Consider the following 16,395-nt stretch of genomic DNA (forward strand, 5'->3'; position numbering starts at 1 on the left):
ACATTTTAACTAGCCACAAATATCAACTTTATGTTACTAACAGAGTTTTAGCCAGATAACAAGCCAGCCTTATGAGAATACACTTAGAAAACTGAGAATACACTTCCAAAAACTCCCAACTCCAAACTTCCCAAAACTGACAAGTATACACTAACCCTAACCACATGTGGCAGCTTTATGAAGGAGATTGGCACAGTTTACACAACTTAACATATACTGTTTTAATTATCAGGGATTATTTCCTTGTTTCCATAGTAACTGAAGGCAGTGGGTGATGGGAGACTGTGAACAGCTAAAAAAAAAAGAAAGAAAAGAATGAAAAACAAAAAACCCTAAAATTTATCTTCCAGCATGCCTGGGTCGACCTGAGGGAAGCTGCAGGGAGTTTGCTTGTCCCACTGCCCTGACCCTCATGTGGACAGGCAGGATGATGATAGATGGATGAATGGATGGATAATTTGAGCTGTCTTCATCTTTAAGCCACGTCACTATATTTTGGCATGACCAGTGTTTTTGGTCTCTGCACTTTACTGTGAGCCCTTGTCTTTGATTTGATTTGATTTTGGCTCTTTTACCGAGGAACAGCCAGCGTCCTGGCTGTAGGCTGTTGTACTCTGGCTAGAGCCCCTCCTGGATTAGACACACACTTCCACACTTCTGCATTCTTGAATTTGAATCAGGAGCAGGTATTAGGAGAGCTTAGCCTTAACCTGCCATAATCACTAACCTGGTTTGCCATATGTATTCAGGGGAAAAAAACACATTTTTAATGACTTTTCAAGGGTGAAAGAAACAACTTATTGTATTCTGGGGTTTCATTTTTAGATTGGCTTCTAACTGGTCTGGATCAAGCCAATTATGAAGCCTGCCTCTTTAACCGCCTTGTTGATCCTATTTCTGTCATCAGCTGTGATGCGCCCCCCCTCCAGCAAAGCACAGCATAAAAGAGGACACTTGCCAAAATGCCTTAATAAAAGGCATACAGAAGTTTCCCACTCACATCCAATGACCTAAATTTCCCTATTAAAAAAAAGGAAAAGAAAAAAAAAAATAGGGGAAAGAATCTGGGTTGAGCCTTAAAAAAGATGGTAGGACTCTGTCATGTTCAGTTGATTACTGTTTTTTTTTTATTATTATTATTATTACATTTTATTTTATAGATCTTTTTTTTTCATTTGACCCATCTTCTTTTGAATGTGTTTCCTTTTTTTTTTTTTTTTTTTTTTTATTATTTCCTCCTCATGTATATTTACCCATAGAAGTTTTACCATTCTGTTTCCAATCCTTTGACTGAAACACTTGGAAAACTTTTCTATTGGCCTAGTTAATATAAAGAATATTATCAGTAGTAGTAGTAGTAAGTAATGATCTTTATATACCCCATTTCACAAACCTTAAAAAGAGCTTTACAAAAGGTTAAAAGGTTAAAAGAAAAAAGATACTACTTCTTCTTCTACAATTAATAATAATGATGATCAGAATTAGAAATACTTTATTGATCTCCGAGGGTAAAATTGGGTCAGTTTCAGTTGCTCGGATTCTTAACACAAGGATTAAATTATACGACATAGAAAAAGAAATTAGAAATATAAAAATACGTGCCTTAGAAAAAAAAAAATGTAAATAAGTGCATTAATCCTACAAAATATTACAGCAATACAGAAATTAGAAATTTAGTATATGTAAGAGAGTAAAGCATATAAGTAATTATAATCATCGTCATCATCATCATCATCATCACCATCATCATAATACATTTGTCAGAGGACATCAGAACAGTGGTAGTCATACTACTAGTAGTATGACTACCACTAGTAGTAGCAGCAGCAACTTTGGGCCTGTTATTACTGTTTTCGACCAAACACTTGAACGCGGCTGCGGCGAGTCGTATTTCCAGTTTTGTGAATTTGGAATTTACGAGGAGCACTGAAGGCATCTAGAGACAAGATAGCTAGCTAGCAGCCCAGCCACCAGTGATGTGCAGTGCAGAGACGCTACAGTCTCTGCAGGATGGACGAGTCCTCAGATAGCCTTACACGTAATATTCCACATATTAATTCACAGATATATTTTAATTAATGGGATTAAGAGAAAAGCCTTTGGGATTTGAAACGGTGTGCCCGCGTCCAGTAAGAGAACCTGAATAAAAGGTAACGTTCAAGGATCCGCAGTAAGTTACATTTTACATTAGCTTATTCCCAGTTAGCAGCGAAACACCAAACCTTAGCAAAACAATGCGGCTCTTATGCTGTGATACTATCATAATGTAATTATTCGGGACTACTGTTGATTTGTATCCTATATTACTGTTACAGTTCATGAAAACAATAACCTCCGCCGCCCGACGAACCGCTCCGACGGATGGCCCCAGACTTCACTAAAAAAATCTGGCAATTTCATGTTCGCTTGATTATTGGCAACGATACATAATCCATAAAATGAGACTTGTGGCTTTTTGTTAATTACCAGTCTCCATTGTTTAATTCGGCATACATACAACCCACCAAGCAGCACTTAATTTCAGTGAAATCTCAACTTCTATAACTGGCTGGCTTGTTATTCCCACAATCCTCTCCCACCAAAATAATAAGCTTAACATGCAACATTTGAGGTTTTAGTGAACATTGAAAATCGGTGTTATGACGTGAAGTTTCATTGATTTGAATGCTGCTTGAACGACAGGTGCAGTCTCTACATGTACAGTAATCCTGTTCAAGGGCAATCCCAGTGACTAATAGCATCAGACAATGCCCTGTGTGTAGATATGCAAAGGTTCACTGGTAACATTAGATAACAGAGTAGGTCAAGTAGTAAAGGTCAGGACAAAACTATGGAGCGTGACCAAAGTTTGCACACCCCCCATGCTGAGTGATCTCAACATGGGGGGTGTGGTTTGAATCCAGTGTAAACAGTCAGAAACCTGAATCATCCATGCTCTCATGAGTCCATGTAACACTGACGATCAGAGGAAAGCTGTGTCATGATGAATGAGGAACTAGGCAAGCATGCACCAATCTTTCAGATAAAGGAATACAAGAGAATTTACAGCACTGAGGAAGAAGGAAGTCTTGGTAAATAACATTTCTCAAGCCGACCAACAGTTTCTCAACCGTGCTGTTTATGAGACTGAGGCAATCTAGAAGCTAAAGAAGTAAGCTTGGGACTGTAAGGTTGCTGGTTCAAATCCACACACCGGCTTGAAGGATGCAGGCGGGGACGTCAAATCAGCTGCTCTTGAGATGTATTTGAGGAAGGCACGGAACGGCCTGGAACTGTACACTGTCCAAAATGAAATAGGTTTTGTAGATTTGTGGAAATGAAAAATAGGTCATACAATTCTCCAGTTAATATTGTATTTATAATATTTAACAAGACTGGTCTCTATAAGGTACAAATCACACAAGAACAAATAAGTACCCTATATCAAGGGTACAAAAGCTGAACCTTAGAGGGTACTGCCCCAGTGACAAGCCATTGTACCCCTCAAGGTGCAATTGTATGCTGTATTTTCTGAGAGTGTATGAATTGAATGGAATAAACCAGTGTGGATGATAGAAAAAAAACATTCAGTCAACTTTCCCTGGAAAAATGTATGTTATAATCTGTCCTCTAGATGGGGGAGTTTGAGAGCAGTCCCCTGGGCCGGGTCACAGTCTACTCAATCCAGGGTTGCCCCCACTGCATCCAGGCCAAGGCCACCCTGGGGCGTCTGGGTGTGCCGGTATGCGACGTGGACGTGGGCAGGCACCCGGAGCTGAGGGCCAGGGTGAAGGAGCTGACAGGACGCAGCACAGTTCCTCAGATCTTCTTCAACAACATTCACGTTGGGGGCAATGATGACCTGCAAAAGCTGGTGAGGAGGCGACACGAGGGCCCCGCTGACCCATGCCCAGCTACCGGTGCATTCATGTCACATGGGGAAAAACTGGAGATAAAAGCTTCCAACCAGAACTTAAAGTTCATGTCAGCTTTCAAGTTTTAAAATCCACTCAAGATTGCTGTTCACATAGATCTCAGGAACTACCTTTTGTCACTATAGGGAATAATATGTTCATTTTAAATGAAACACAAAATGAACGATTTTCATCACACTAGCTAATTTGAGATCACAGTTATTAGAATGGACAGGACACATCCACTTTGATTGCTTTGTTTTTGGTTAACATTTGCAGTGTTTGGTTTGCCGTCAGATGAACTAAAACGTTTCACTGTGTAAGTGCATTTGTGCAGGAAAATTGTGACTAAAGAGACAGCTAATAAGGATCACACAACGTATACAACAGAACTTCAGTTGTGACATTCAGACGAGTGTGCATACACAAACACTTTCAAAATTATTATTATTGTTCCTTAGTTATTCTGTCCAGTTATTCATCACACTATGAATAGAGGGCTTAGATATGGTTGTAGCTTATATGGATGCAGCATGTTCAATTTACATTTGTAAATAAGTAGAGACAGCAGGTAAACCTACTTAACAATAAGTAGGTTTACTTATAGGTAAGAAGTTGTTTTACAACACATTCATATTTACAAAACATGTTACAACATGGCATGCATCCTCTTTTAGCTGCATATAGTCTTAAAGTCTGTACACAATTTTTTCTTTGTATACACATTTGGCTTTGAATATGGCAGTTCTCTCTCTCTGTGATAATCTGTGCCAGATTAACCAAACCAGACCACCAAACCTGAACCAAATAAACACAGTTTTTGTTTTTTGTTTTTTTTTCAATTTTAAGACACTCCCAGCCATTGCTTTGATGTAAAGCAGAGCATATTTGTGTAGTTTGTAGCCATTACCAAACTGGATGTCTGGGATACATGATTCCACGTTGTCTTTTAACCAGTTGCAAAGTATGTTGGCATGACAAAGGATGGATGGATTCCAGTCTGTGTGGGGTTTAAGAGAATTGGTGTGAGTTGTATCACTTACTGGCCGTGTGTGTGTGTGTGTTTCACCTCCTCAGGCTCCTGAGGAGCTTCAGAGGTTGGTGAGTCTGGTGAAGGAACAGCCTCTTCCAGCAGACGCTCCGCCGCTGCCCGAGGAGAACCAGGCAGAGGATGCAGCTGGGGATGCTGATGGAGGTGAGAGATTTTGGGGCTTTTAAAAAGCTTAGGTCCAGTCACTGTGGTTGAAGCCAGACAGTGAGATTTTGCTGTTGATTTTCCATTTTGAACTGAAAATTGTCAACCATTCAGATTTAATCACTGATCAAAAATTTGGTGCAGAAAAGGAATTTGTCAAGGGGAAAACTCATCTTATTCTGCAGTTCATGCTGTGTTTAACCCATTATACACAGTGCTTCCTGTAGTTTAGATGGATCGCTCCAAAGGAAAGTCAAAGTACATTTTGGAGGCATACCAGGAAATCCCCTTTTCAACAAAGCCTGTATCTGATTGGTTGGGCTTCCTCTGTTGCCTTATAACTGAGCCAAGGAGCAACTGCTTCAGGCTTTGAAATAACTTCTCTGAGCCAATTCGGCATTGCAGTGGTCTCATGCAAGTTATGAATGCTTTTTTTTTTGGCATGTAATGCTGACCTGACAGTTTTTTGAGCCTAGATTTTCTTTCCATTCACCTCTAAATATTAGTGACCAGCTGTTTGTAAGGTTTCTGCACAGAGCCAAGAACAACCAGGGGTTATGAAAGAGTGCTGGCATGTTGGGAAAGCTCCGTCTCACAGACTTGGTTTTGTTTGGCTGCCAGCAGGTGTGTGTGTGTGTGTGTGTGAGTCTTGTTACCAGTGCCAGGGCAGATAGTTGATCCAGGACACCTGATACTCTGGATGAGCCCAGCAGCACCAGCCAGGTCTCCTTACTCTACCTCAATATGTTTGCATGGTATTCAGCACCCTACTGTGTAAACAAACCTGTCAAAAGGGGAATTTGCACAGCTGTTTGTGGAGAATTACTCTGTTTCAGTGCTGCACTTGATGTAGTAGTAGACAAAAATCTAGCCAGTCCACCTGCCAGGCCTTTGAAACAAGGATCTGAGTCTCAAATACAGGTCCATAGAGATTTACAGGGTACCACCTATGTGTACACTTGTATTCATTTAAAAGGGCTGCAACTTATGATCTTTTTTTTATTGTCAAATAATCTATTGATCATTTTTCGATTAACCAACCAATCATTTTGTCTAGAAAATGTTCAAAATAATGATAAATGGCCATCACATATTAGCAGTATTGTAATTAAACTGCTTACAGAATCTGACCTGCAGATTATCAAAATCATCATCATTTTTCTGTTGCTCAGTTAATTGATTTTTTTTTTTTTTTTTTTTTTTTTTGACTGATCATTTCAGACTATAATATCACATTCCTCTCATTTTTTATTGAGGGTGTCTTTGTGAACCATAACATCATTATTAAGCTTGTTTGACATGTTGAAAATGACAAAACAAAATGGGTCAAAAATCAAATAGCATATCTCACGCACTTCAAAATGTTAAGTAAAATGTTTGAAAAAAGGTAAAATCACCTCTAAACCAAACGAATTAAATCTACTAGACCCACATCCAGGCGTGTATTCTTGTTTACATGTGAGTGTGCACGTGTGTGTTTCTGTGTTTGTGAGTGTGTCTCGGCATATTCCCACCCTTGCAGAGTTTGAATGTGAGAGGGACGAGTTGGCAGACGTGGTAGATGACCTCAAACGGGCCAGTGTGATTGGCTGCAATAGGAGGGGGCTGAGTACATACAAACAGAGCTTCTCAGGCACTCAGCTGGTTGGCTGGTTGCAGAAAGAGAAGGGCATGGGTAAGTAAGGCTGTAGAATCCGCAGGAAAATAGCCTAGAATCGAAAACTGGATCCAGAGCCGAAAATTCAAAATGTATCACTTAGGCTTTGCAGTGTTGTTGGCGACTAGATATTGTTGCCTAGGCTCTTTCACCATATCAATACGTGCTTCCTGTGTTGTGGTAGTTTGATTTTATACACTCTATACAGCATTTTAGGGGACAGATATCTGTTCCTACAAGGCAGAGAGAAATCTAGAGCGAACTAGAGAGACCAATCTGCCATTCCTTGACTGTGGCTCTGTGTGCCAGCCAGGGCTCAGGCCTGTGAGACTGGCCGGGCGTTGTTGCAGAAGAAGTACATGGTCAGTGTGAGTGGCTCTGGGCAGCAGGACGGACATTTTGGAGAGGGGAAAGACACTGGTGACACACTGTACAGGCTGCTGGAGCATGACCCCCACTCAGCCCTCAACGCAGGACAGACGGCAGCCTGCACCCCCCTCAAGGGTAGGTCGGGGCCCGGCCAGGCTGACATAGGAGGCGGACCTCCAACCCCCTCCACCGCCTTCCACATTCTCCTTGTCTGGTGTCTCGCAAAGTTTTCTAACCCCTGTCGTGTCTTTGTGGCTGGCTTGGTCCGGTGTTTTGGGAGATGAAGCCTTGCTGGGGCTCCTGTGTTACATCAAATGGTTTTGTTTGTGGTGGTGAGAATGAGGGTTAGACTGATACATCAGGCCTTTCATTAAAAATTGTTCAGGTGGTGTCTTCAACCTCTGATATGATGCAGGTTGTGTAATTACAACTCGGGTTGATTAGAACAAATCTGATTCACAGTAAGAATAATATTTTGATCTGATATTTTGATCAGATTCCACAAAGGCATGCATGAATACATGTTATTATCGCTATCTAGAAGGGAGAATATTAGTATTCTGTGGTCAAAATCAAAGCTTGTAGAGTGAGAAAACCAAATCACAGCCATTGCCTCTGTGAGACACAGAAAAAAAGAGTGTAGTATAGTCTTTTGGCCATTGGGGGCAGTGCTGAGCACTTGATAAACAGAGCAGAATATATGGAAGTCAGTGGGGATAAGCTATAAAATGACCACTTTTGATTCAATTTTTTCTGACTATTACTTTCATTGTTACATGTCCCAGAATTTATAATGAAGACATAATTACAAACTGACATGAAATCCATGGTTGTAAAATTATAGCAATTTCAGAGGATTTCCACTAGCATTGAGGCTATGTGCGATTGACTGGTTGCATAACCAGAGGGAAAAAAAACAAAAAAAAACTTTTCCCTAAATTGTTCCAGATTTCATTCATCTAACCTCAAAGAAATGTGGATCCTCATAACCAGCATCTGCTCATTTGTACCAATGCACTGTAAAAAGTTTTAGGGCTCTACATCGCCCCCTGGAGGAGAAAACACATATTCCTGTTCCAACCTGCTAAGATTAACAGTTAATATGTTGTGGGATTTTGTTTCTCATGCAGAAAATGCTCATATTTAAAGAATTACATTGCTATTAAAAGCTTTAATTCAAATATATTGTTACGTTTTGCATACAGAAAAAAAAAATCAGTCAAACCCTTTTTCAAATGTACCACTCCTTCTTTGCTGTTGACTTGGTATGGCTCTCTGGTAGATTACTGCTAATAGTTGTTATGTGGTGGTGAGAGATATTGCCTAGTTTTGTGTTGTATTCTTTGTCTTAGTGAATGTCTTATTCCTCTGGAGGCTGACTAGCAAATACCTGCTGAACTACAGACAGACGCTGTTTATTTCTGTGCAATGATCTTTTAGATCAGCCTATTTCCTGTGCATACTGTTGATTTCTCTGCCTTTTTCATGTCTGTTTGCTTTTCCGTGATTACTTACTGCTGACCCCTGTGAGCCATAAGACAATCTGCCACACAATCAAGATCACAGAGCCTTTCTAACAGCGCTTTTTACCATTCTGATAGATTTTTTTCTTGCACACCTAAGGCATGTCACATCTCTGTCTCTCCCTCTCTCTGCCAGCTGCTGAGCTGTCTGCTCTTTTGAGGGAGATGATTCTGAAATTGTTCTCTGAGCATCTCTCTGCTGATGGCAAGGTAATGTACTCACTGACTCCTGGCTTCTGACCCGCGGAGTGTGTTTGAGTGTGTGTTGATGTGCATAGCTGCAAGGTTATGTATGCTGTTCTGTCTCATAATATACTGGTCTGCAGATGGGATGGTCACGTATAGAGGACCATTTTAATTTGCTCAGACCCTTTTCACATGAAATAGCGGGTAAACACAGGTGATGCTGCTGACATTAATTAAAGTTCTGTTACATTTAGGTTAAACAGAGCCAGGCTGTTGTGCATGATGGTTCACTGGAAAGGCTCTGCTACACTTAAATGGAACCGAGCCTTAATTAATATCCTTAATATCACTTGTCTTCACCTGCTATTTCATATTAAAAGGACTGCTGTAAAAAAAAATAAAAAAAATGCCTTTCTCTGCTATTAATTGTTAAAAACAAAAAGATCAAAACAAAGCACTGTGTATATTAGGAACGTTTAAAATCAAATATTGTGCGACAGTGTCAAGGTTTTTCAGGTCTAAATAATGCATGTATTCTTAAATAAGTATCAATTAAGCAAACAAAACTGGTTAACTTTGATAAATAATGAAAACAAACAGTTCTTGGTGGTGGATCCAGGCTTTCAAATGACACTTGTATTGATACTGTATTCTACTTTGTGGAACTGATTTGCTAGAAGTTTCAGTTCCATAGAAAAGGTAAATGCCTGAACATGTCTTTACAGATGTGTTGCACTCATGACACTTTTCTGAAGACCTTAGATGTCAAGACGTGATCTTATGATTTCAGTGCAGAGGTGATATTGTGGATGCCAGAGTCAGCTTTTTCTTTTCCTGTGTCTTGGGACAAAATGAGCATGTGTGTGTGTGCTCCTCGTCGCTTCCACAGTGTGTGGACTACAAGAGCATGTCAGTGAGCCCGGTGTTTGAGCGCTACTGTGAGCTGGCCATTCAGCTGCAGCGGGTGGAGCTGCTGACGCTGAGCCGGGAGGAGAAGCTGGCCTTCTTCATCAACATCTACAATGCCTTGGTCATCCATGGCTACCTCCGCCTGGGGGCCCCCACCAACATGTGGCAGAGATACCGGGTAGGTCCTTACAGTGGTTCCCAGAGTTTCCAAAGTCTTTACAGCAGTTTCCAGTGTCCTTAAAGTATAGTGACGATAGTAATCATAAAGGGACAAGAATGGACAGCTCACCCATTTTGAAAGATGTGATATTATTTCACGTCCGAACCTCGATCACGACCCAAATACCAACCAAAGTTTCTGTGCCCCACACTTAAAAAGACACTTCACTCATTTTGATGTGCTTGAGGAAGAATGGATAACACTAAATATTTTTTTTTCTGTCTTGTGTATCCCACTTTGTAGTTCTTCAACTATGTGAGCTACCTGATCGGAGGAGAGGTGTTCACACTGCAGGACATTGAGAACGGTGTTCTGAGAGGGAACAGAAAAGGCGTCGCACAGCTTCTGAAGCCCTTCTCCAAGACAGACCCGCGGTTACAGGTATTCCCCCCTCAGGACGTCCACTTAATGGCAGCTGAACATTTCGCTCATTCGCTGACGTTGCATTTTGTACCCCTGATGCTGTTCGATGCTGAAAGTCGATTCTCGTGTTATCCACTAGGTGGCTCTCCCAGATGCGGAGCCCCTCATTCATTTTGCTCTGAACTGTGGTGCAAAGGGCTGCCCGCCAATCAAAACCTACACTCCACAGGTAATTGACTTACAGAGTGGCTTGGTTCAGTTTTTTCCTCCTCATATTCACATTCATGTTTCCCATTACATTTTCAAATAGATTATATAGCATTTCCTAACTGCAAAACAAAATGTTTTGTTTTTTTAATAAGCGCTGTTTTCCTGTTGTATAGCTAGCCAGAGTAAAGCCACAAAACTGTTGTGCACCATATCAACCAGCTCTTTTGTCTGAAGACAGCACATAAACAGTGAATAAACTTTGAAAATGAACTTGCTAATTGCCTGTATAGTATTTTATTTTAATACTAGCGAACTCTATTTATATTTTTATGATCTATATTTGTTACATACAGTATCCCAAATGCTTACAGTGCTTTTTCCAAAAATCCAAAGCCCAGAAGATCTCAATAGAGCCTATGGCCCTGCAAAGCTTTATGCATGCCTGTACAGTGCATGAGGCTGGGCTGGGTCAGGGTACTCAATTATTGGTTTGGTAAAAGCTTCATTATCTCGCAGAGGCAGTGTTCACAGATAGCCATTTATCACAGTCAGGCACTTAAGCTTTGACCTTGAAATGTGAGATTTTGACTCCGGCATTTATCAGCTTGCAAATCAGACTGCTGTTGCCAGATTTACCAGAGTAAATGTTCCATTTTTTTAATTATTATTATCTGCAAGCCTTACTCTGGACTGGAAATATCTTTAGTTATATATTGATTTTTGGGGTTAAAAAAAAAAAAAATCAGTGAATTCTGAAGATGAATTTGAAATGCTCTTGATTAATTCTATTTTAATTATACAATCTGTGTAATAATAGTGAGGTGTTGTCCGTTCTCCACCCTACCAGGACATCGACAGCCAGCTCCGCACGGCAGCTGAGGCCTTCCTGGAGAACGACGACGGCTGCATGGTGGATTCCGGGAAAAGAGAAGTGCGACTCAGCCAGATATTCAAGTGGTACAAGGCTGACTTTGGCGGCACCGACGAAAAGGTACATCTCCTGCTACAGTACATCTTCCCCAAGCTGTTAATCAACATTTGACAATGCCCTATCTCCACACACTATATATATATATATATAGTCATTAATTCTCAGTGCAATTGCAAAATTATCTCATATGTTTAACCTCTTACATAATGTATACAAATGATTTTACACGTACAGGTACACCAAATAGTTTTCTTGTGAACATAATAGATTTTTTTACAGATGAAATTGTGTCTACCTCAAAAGACATTTTCAAACCCTTATTTCAGAATATTTTTACAGTTCAATTGTTTACATCAGTATGTGCAATACTGTCTGTCGCTCCCATGGTTATGAGTGCTGAATGAACATGTTCTGTAACCACTGCAGGGACCTGGTGCACTTGTAGCACCACTAGTGTTCAGAAAACCACATTTGGTACCTTTAAAGGGATAGTTCACGCATCTTCCCCCTCCAGCGGTTCTGTAGGACAGTAGTGGTGCTATCTTCCTCTCATTGTTACTGAGTGCTGGATACTGGCTGTTAGCCTCCTGACATTGAGGTGGACTAACATTCTGAACAATAGCCGCCTTAATCCACTTAAATTATTAAATAAACAAAGTTTGAGGGCGATGATGTGTAGCAGAATTTTTACAGGCCGAAGTGATGTAAAACTATCATCTGTATGTACTCAGTAGTCATGTGTGCATTTTAGCTTTGGCAAGCGATACATGTAAAGGGATGTTAAACTCTTTTTGAGTGGATTAACTCAAATCCACTCAAAGAGAGAATGTTAGCTGGGGGGAAGTACAAATCAGTGGCAGGAGGCTAACAGTTAGCATGTGGAGCATCCAGTCAGTATCCAGCACTCAGTAACAATGAGAGGAAGATAGCATCACTGCTGGGGGATTACCCTTTATAATTATAAAAGGGTGAATTGTCCCTTTAATAATTTGCCCTAATTCACAGTGTGAGATGCTGACATGAGTGAAGCCTAAATGCAGTTTTCTGTCAACATGACACACACACACACACACACACACAGTGTCTCAGTATGTTCCTCACCCTCTCTCTCTCCCAGCTGTTGAACTGGGTGCTGGAGCACATGGGCGACTCGCCTAAGAAGACCAGCCTGCAGAGTGTCCTCTCAGCTGGGAAGACCAAAGTCAGCTACCTCCCTTACGACTGGAGCACCAACAGCACCCACTGAGACACGACGCATGCACGTGTGCACATGCGCACACACAAGCCCACTTGCACGCAGCCTCTTTCCACAGCTTTCCTCACATGTTTATCAGGCTGCATCTCCTGCAGTTTAAAACCGGAGGCTTGATGACAGGGCTTCCTGAATACAGCGCACCGGCCTTCAACCGGGCAAAGGCTTTTATGCAAATCAAGCGCACTGTTTTGCTTATCAGTGGTGAGAGGGGAGAGCATTGTGCTATCAAATCTAACATCTCTCATGGGCTTATGCTACTTAAAAGGACTGCTTGTAAGCTCCAGCCTTTCATTTCGGAAGAAAATACAGCTGTAGCGCATTCAAGGGCTTTTGATGAAGTGGTAACAATATATTTTATTTTAGAAATCAAGCAGGACAGAACTACTTTGTGTTCCAGTGATAGGAGGAAGAATATAAAACACACATTAGGCATGTTGTTTGCTCTTTTCATTAATATATTAGCCAAATATTGTTATATATGCAACTAAAAGTTAAGCAGAGACTGAAAATAACAATTATTTACACAAAGCTAAATAATAATACAGCTATGGCATTACAAATACACTGCTTTTGCTATCAACACAGCTTCCATGCTCTCCACTTCCTAAATGTGGCATTGCAGCGACTCTGGAATCAGTGGAAATCCAGACTTTCACAGTCCAGACTAACACTTCCTCGCTGGGTGGTTCATGTGCGCCGGCGATATTTCCGACGGCACTTGAAGGCAGCTTTTGGTCCCTGCAGATGGAGTAGATGTAGCAGATTCAAACACTGATTTTTCTGCCTTGAAAAGCCATATAAAAGCCTGTATTTTTTAGCAAACGCGGACTAATGCAGCGCTCCAGATTTTTTAAGTCGAGGAAAAATCATTCAGTCGGCTTCCCAGCTCTCAGTGGTCACTGTACCCCACCCCCCTCCCTGAATTCATGAGAACCACGTTGCTGTTTACCCCACTTTTTGACTTGGGTCTTCCATTTTAAGGTGGCAGTGTGCTACTGCTGTGTTTTGAGCACAGATATTTATTATCAGAAACAGTACTGTACTGGGTTATTCTAATATTTCTTGATACTGTATCCAGTTGGGATGCACTGAGACATTTCTTTGCATGTTTATCAACTTTGAATGCTGTTGAGACACATTTGTACTTTTTCAACTAAGGAACTACAAAAGAGGTGACTATTTGTCTATATAAGAATCATCTTGGATAATATGCTGTACTTATCCAGAGTTATTTATTCAAGGGTGTTTGCAGGTCCTGAGAATATTACGCAAACTCAAGGTCCTGAATACGGCTACATATAGCAGTTTGTGTGGTTGCGGGTTGCTGGAGCATTGTATTTAAAATGATAATCATCTCATATGCAGACCTATATTCTTTTGAGTCTGTGGTTAATCATTTTCAGTTTTTTTCAAACTGCAAAATTGGCACTGTATTTCATTTTAACAGATGTTAAGAGTCTTATTTTTCACTCGATGAAACTTGCAAACGGTTTGCATTCAGCATATTTCCCTTCATTGTTATTCTCACTGATTTCATTTGTTTACGAGGTTATGGGAGCGTAGTGTGGTGTGTTTTAGACAAATCCGCAGGCTGCATACTGAAGAAAGGGGACTGTCTCTGCACGCAATGCAATTATTTTCTTATCTCAGGTGCAAGGGAAATGTGTGTGTAAACCCTACTCTTGAAAATAAGTCCTTTCCTGCAGTCTGCACTATATACTGCATTTAGGTTTTATTGTCTGTGCCGTAGTCCTGACAGATTCAGTTCATCATGTACCATCCATGTTCTTTGGTAAATATATCATGTCGTGCCACAAGGTTGAGCACCAGAGCATCACAGTAAAGCATGACTGGAATGCATTTGCTGCATGTGAGAAGTGGACTACCCTCTGATCCTGAAAGCCGGCCTGTAGCAGGACTGCCTTTGTGTCCTCGTCCCAGTGCCTTGTTCTGACCCTGCATGAACTAGTTTAGCACACGGCCCACCCTCACCTCCACCCCAGCCATGACAACAAGTTGGACTCTTTTGTCCTCACCCCCAGCACGGCCAAAAGACCAACAGTTTCTGTGCCCCAGACCTAAAAGGACTCCACTCCTCCCCCTCTTAGCTGTTCTGTAGGACAGTAGTGGTGCTATCTTCCTCTCATTGTTACTGAGTGCTGGATACTGGCTGGATGCTCCACATGCTAACTGTTAGCCTGCTGCACCACTACTGTCCTACATAACAGCTAGGTGGGGAGTGAAATAACATCACACGTTTAATATAAAATGGGCAAACTATCCCTGTAAACATGAAATAAAACAGTGCAGGCATGCTTTTCGTAAAGCCAGCCATATTGTGTCACCAAAGAGTACAGGACATTTAAAGACACTGCAACACTCCCATAGATCCTGAAAGAAACACTCTACACATAGTTGATTAATCTTGACTGGTTTAGCCATAGCTGGATAATGAACAAGGTGTTTTCCCAATTACCAGAGCAATGGATTGATAAATCTGACCCAGTTAGATTCCCCTCAGTTGTCAAATCTACCTTGGCAAATTGCAAAGATCATCTCACTTTTTACTCAAGTTGTTTTACAGTTAGGTCCATAAGTATTTGGACAGTAACACAATATTCATAATTTTCCCCTTGTTCACCACCACAGTGGATTTCAAATGGAGTAATCAAGATGGTATTGAAGTGCAGACTTTCAGCTTTAATTTAAGGGGATGAACAAAAATGTGGCATTAAACGTTTAGGAATTAGAGCCAGTTTTACACATTGTCACTCCATTTTCAAATCCACTGTGCTGGTGTACAAGGACTAAATTATAAATGTTGTGTCACTGTCCAAATACTCATGGACCTAACTGTATCAGTACAGGTGTATGCTGTAAGAACGTGAGTGTTTACATCCTTGTAGGGTTTTGTACAAGGCGAGCATTAAGAAGCGGTCAGTTCAGCTCCAGTTTTCCAAGAAAGCTAGAGATAGATTGGAATTGATCAACCAGTAAATTTAACAACATGCTCTGAAGTTACCATCATGCCCTGCGATACTCAAGAGAATCCATTTCCTTTTTCAAGCTTTCAGCCCAACACTGACATTCCCATGGTTTTGTCCAGATGAGATCCTGTAGCCCAGTACGTCAACAATAAAAAGGTTTCACTTCTTACAACAATCCCGGTACTTCCACAAAATTACCTCATCTCTTTGTGTGTCAGGAAAATGTGTGGTGCAGAATTTAAGATGATCACTTCTGACTTATATATTTGCCTAATTCCTGGATCTGATAATGCAGCAATACTTTTGTGAATGAAAAATATGCAATGACTAACTAAAATAAAGTATATATTGTGATCTGTCTGTTGAGCACCTGACGTATTGTTTCCCTGCATGTGACTCATCAAGGAACAGTGCAAGTACATGACTACTACACAGGACAGCACACGTGGCTTGACTTAGATTGTTTATTGAAACAAAATTAATGACTTTTTCTTTAAGAAAAATAGTAGGATCATATAATTACAAATCCAGTCTATTAACATTTATACATATAAATAATCATGTGTTTAAGTGCACAGTTCCATAAAAACATTACATCAAAAAGAGTTTGTTTTAAACAGATTAATCATCTCAAATGTATATACATAACATAAATGCATACATGACTAATGTCAAATATTCCAAGAAGGGAAAGACC

At 40.6% G+C, this 16,395-nt stretch overlaps 1 protein-coding gene across 3 annotated transcripts; it reads left to right on the forward strand.

The window, feature by feature from the left end:
* The first annotated feature begins 1,955 nt into the window (after positions 1-1,955).
* LOC115380298 (uncharacterized) lies at positions 1,956-16,058 on the forward strand. 3 transcript variants are annotated; one of them, XM_030081404.1, is made up of 11 exons: positions 1,956-2,170; positions 3,614-3,853; positions 4,971-5,088; positions 6,611-6,763; positions 7,055-7,249; positions 8,774-8,847; positions 9,713-9,910; positions 10,196-10,333; positions 10,455-10,544; positions 11,373-11,516; positions 12,574-16,058. In XM_030081404.1, exons 2-11 carry the CDS (start codon positions 3,614-3,616, stop codon positions 12,700-12,702), a joined length of 1,479 nt encoding a protein of 492 aa, XP_029937264.1. In that variant the 5' UTR covers positions 1,956-2,170; the 3' UTR covers positions 12,703-16,058. The 3 variants fall into 3 exon arrangements, with proteins under 3 accessions (XP_029937264.1, XP_029937263.1, XP_029937265.1); XM_030081403.1 differs by having other exon boundaries at positions 1,956-2,150; XM_030081405.1 differs by lacking the exon at positions 7,055-7,249 and having other exon boundaries at positions 1,956-2,150.
* Positions 16,059-16,395: the final 337 nt, after the last annotated feature.

The sequence above is a fragment of the Myripristis murdjan genome, chromosome 21 (genome assembly GCF_902150065.1).
Source record: "Myripristis murdjan chromosome 21, fMyrMur1.1, whole genome shotgun sequence".
Classification (NCBI taxonomy): domain Eukaryota; kingdom Metazoa; phylum Chordata; class Actinopteri; order Holocentriformes; family Holocentridae; genus Myripristis; species Myripristis murdjan.

What these genes read in the sequence shown, in the direction of transcription:
- LOC115380298 (XM_030081404.1), top strand. Translation starts at nt 3,614, where the DNA reads ATGGGGGAGTTTGAGAGCAGTCCCCTGGGCCGGGTCACAGTCTACTCA. An exon ending in AGACAGACCCGCGGTTACAG is followed by an intron (nt 10,334 to 10,454) that starts GTATTCCCCCCT and finishes GTTATCCACTAG; the next exon opens with GTGGCTCTCCCAGATGCGGA. An exon ending in TCAAAACCTACACTCCACAG is followed by an intron (nt 10,545 to 11,372) that starts GTAATTGACTTA and finishes CCACCCTACCAG; the next exon opens with GACATCGACAGCCAGCTCCG.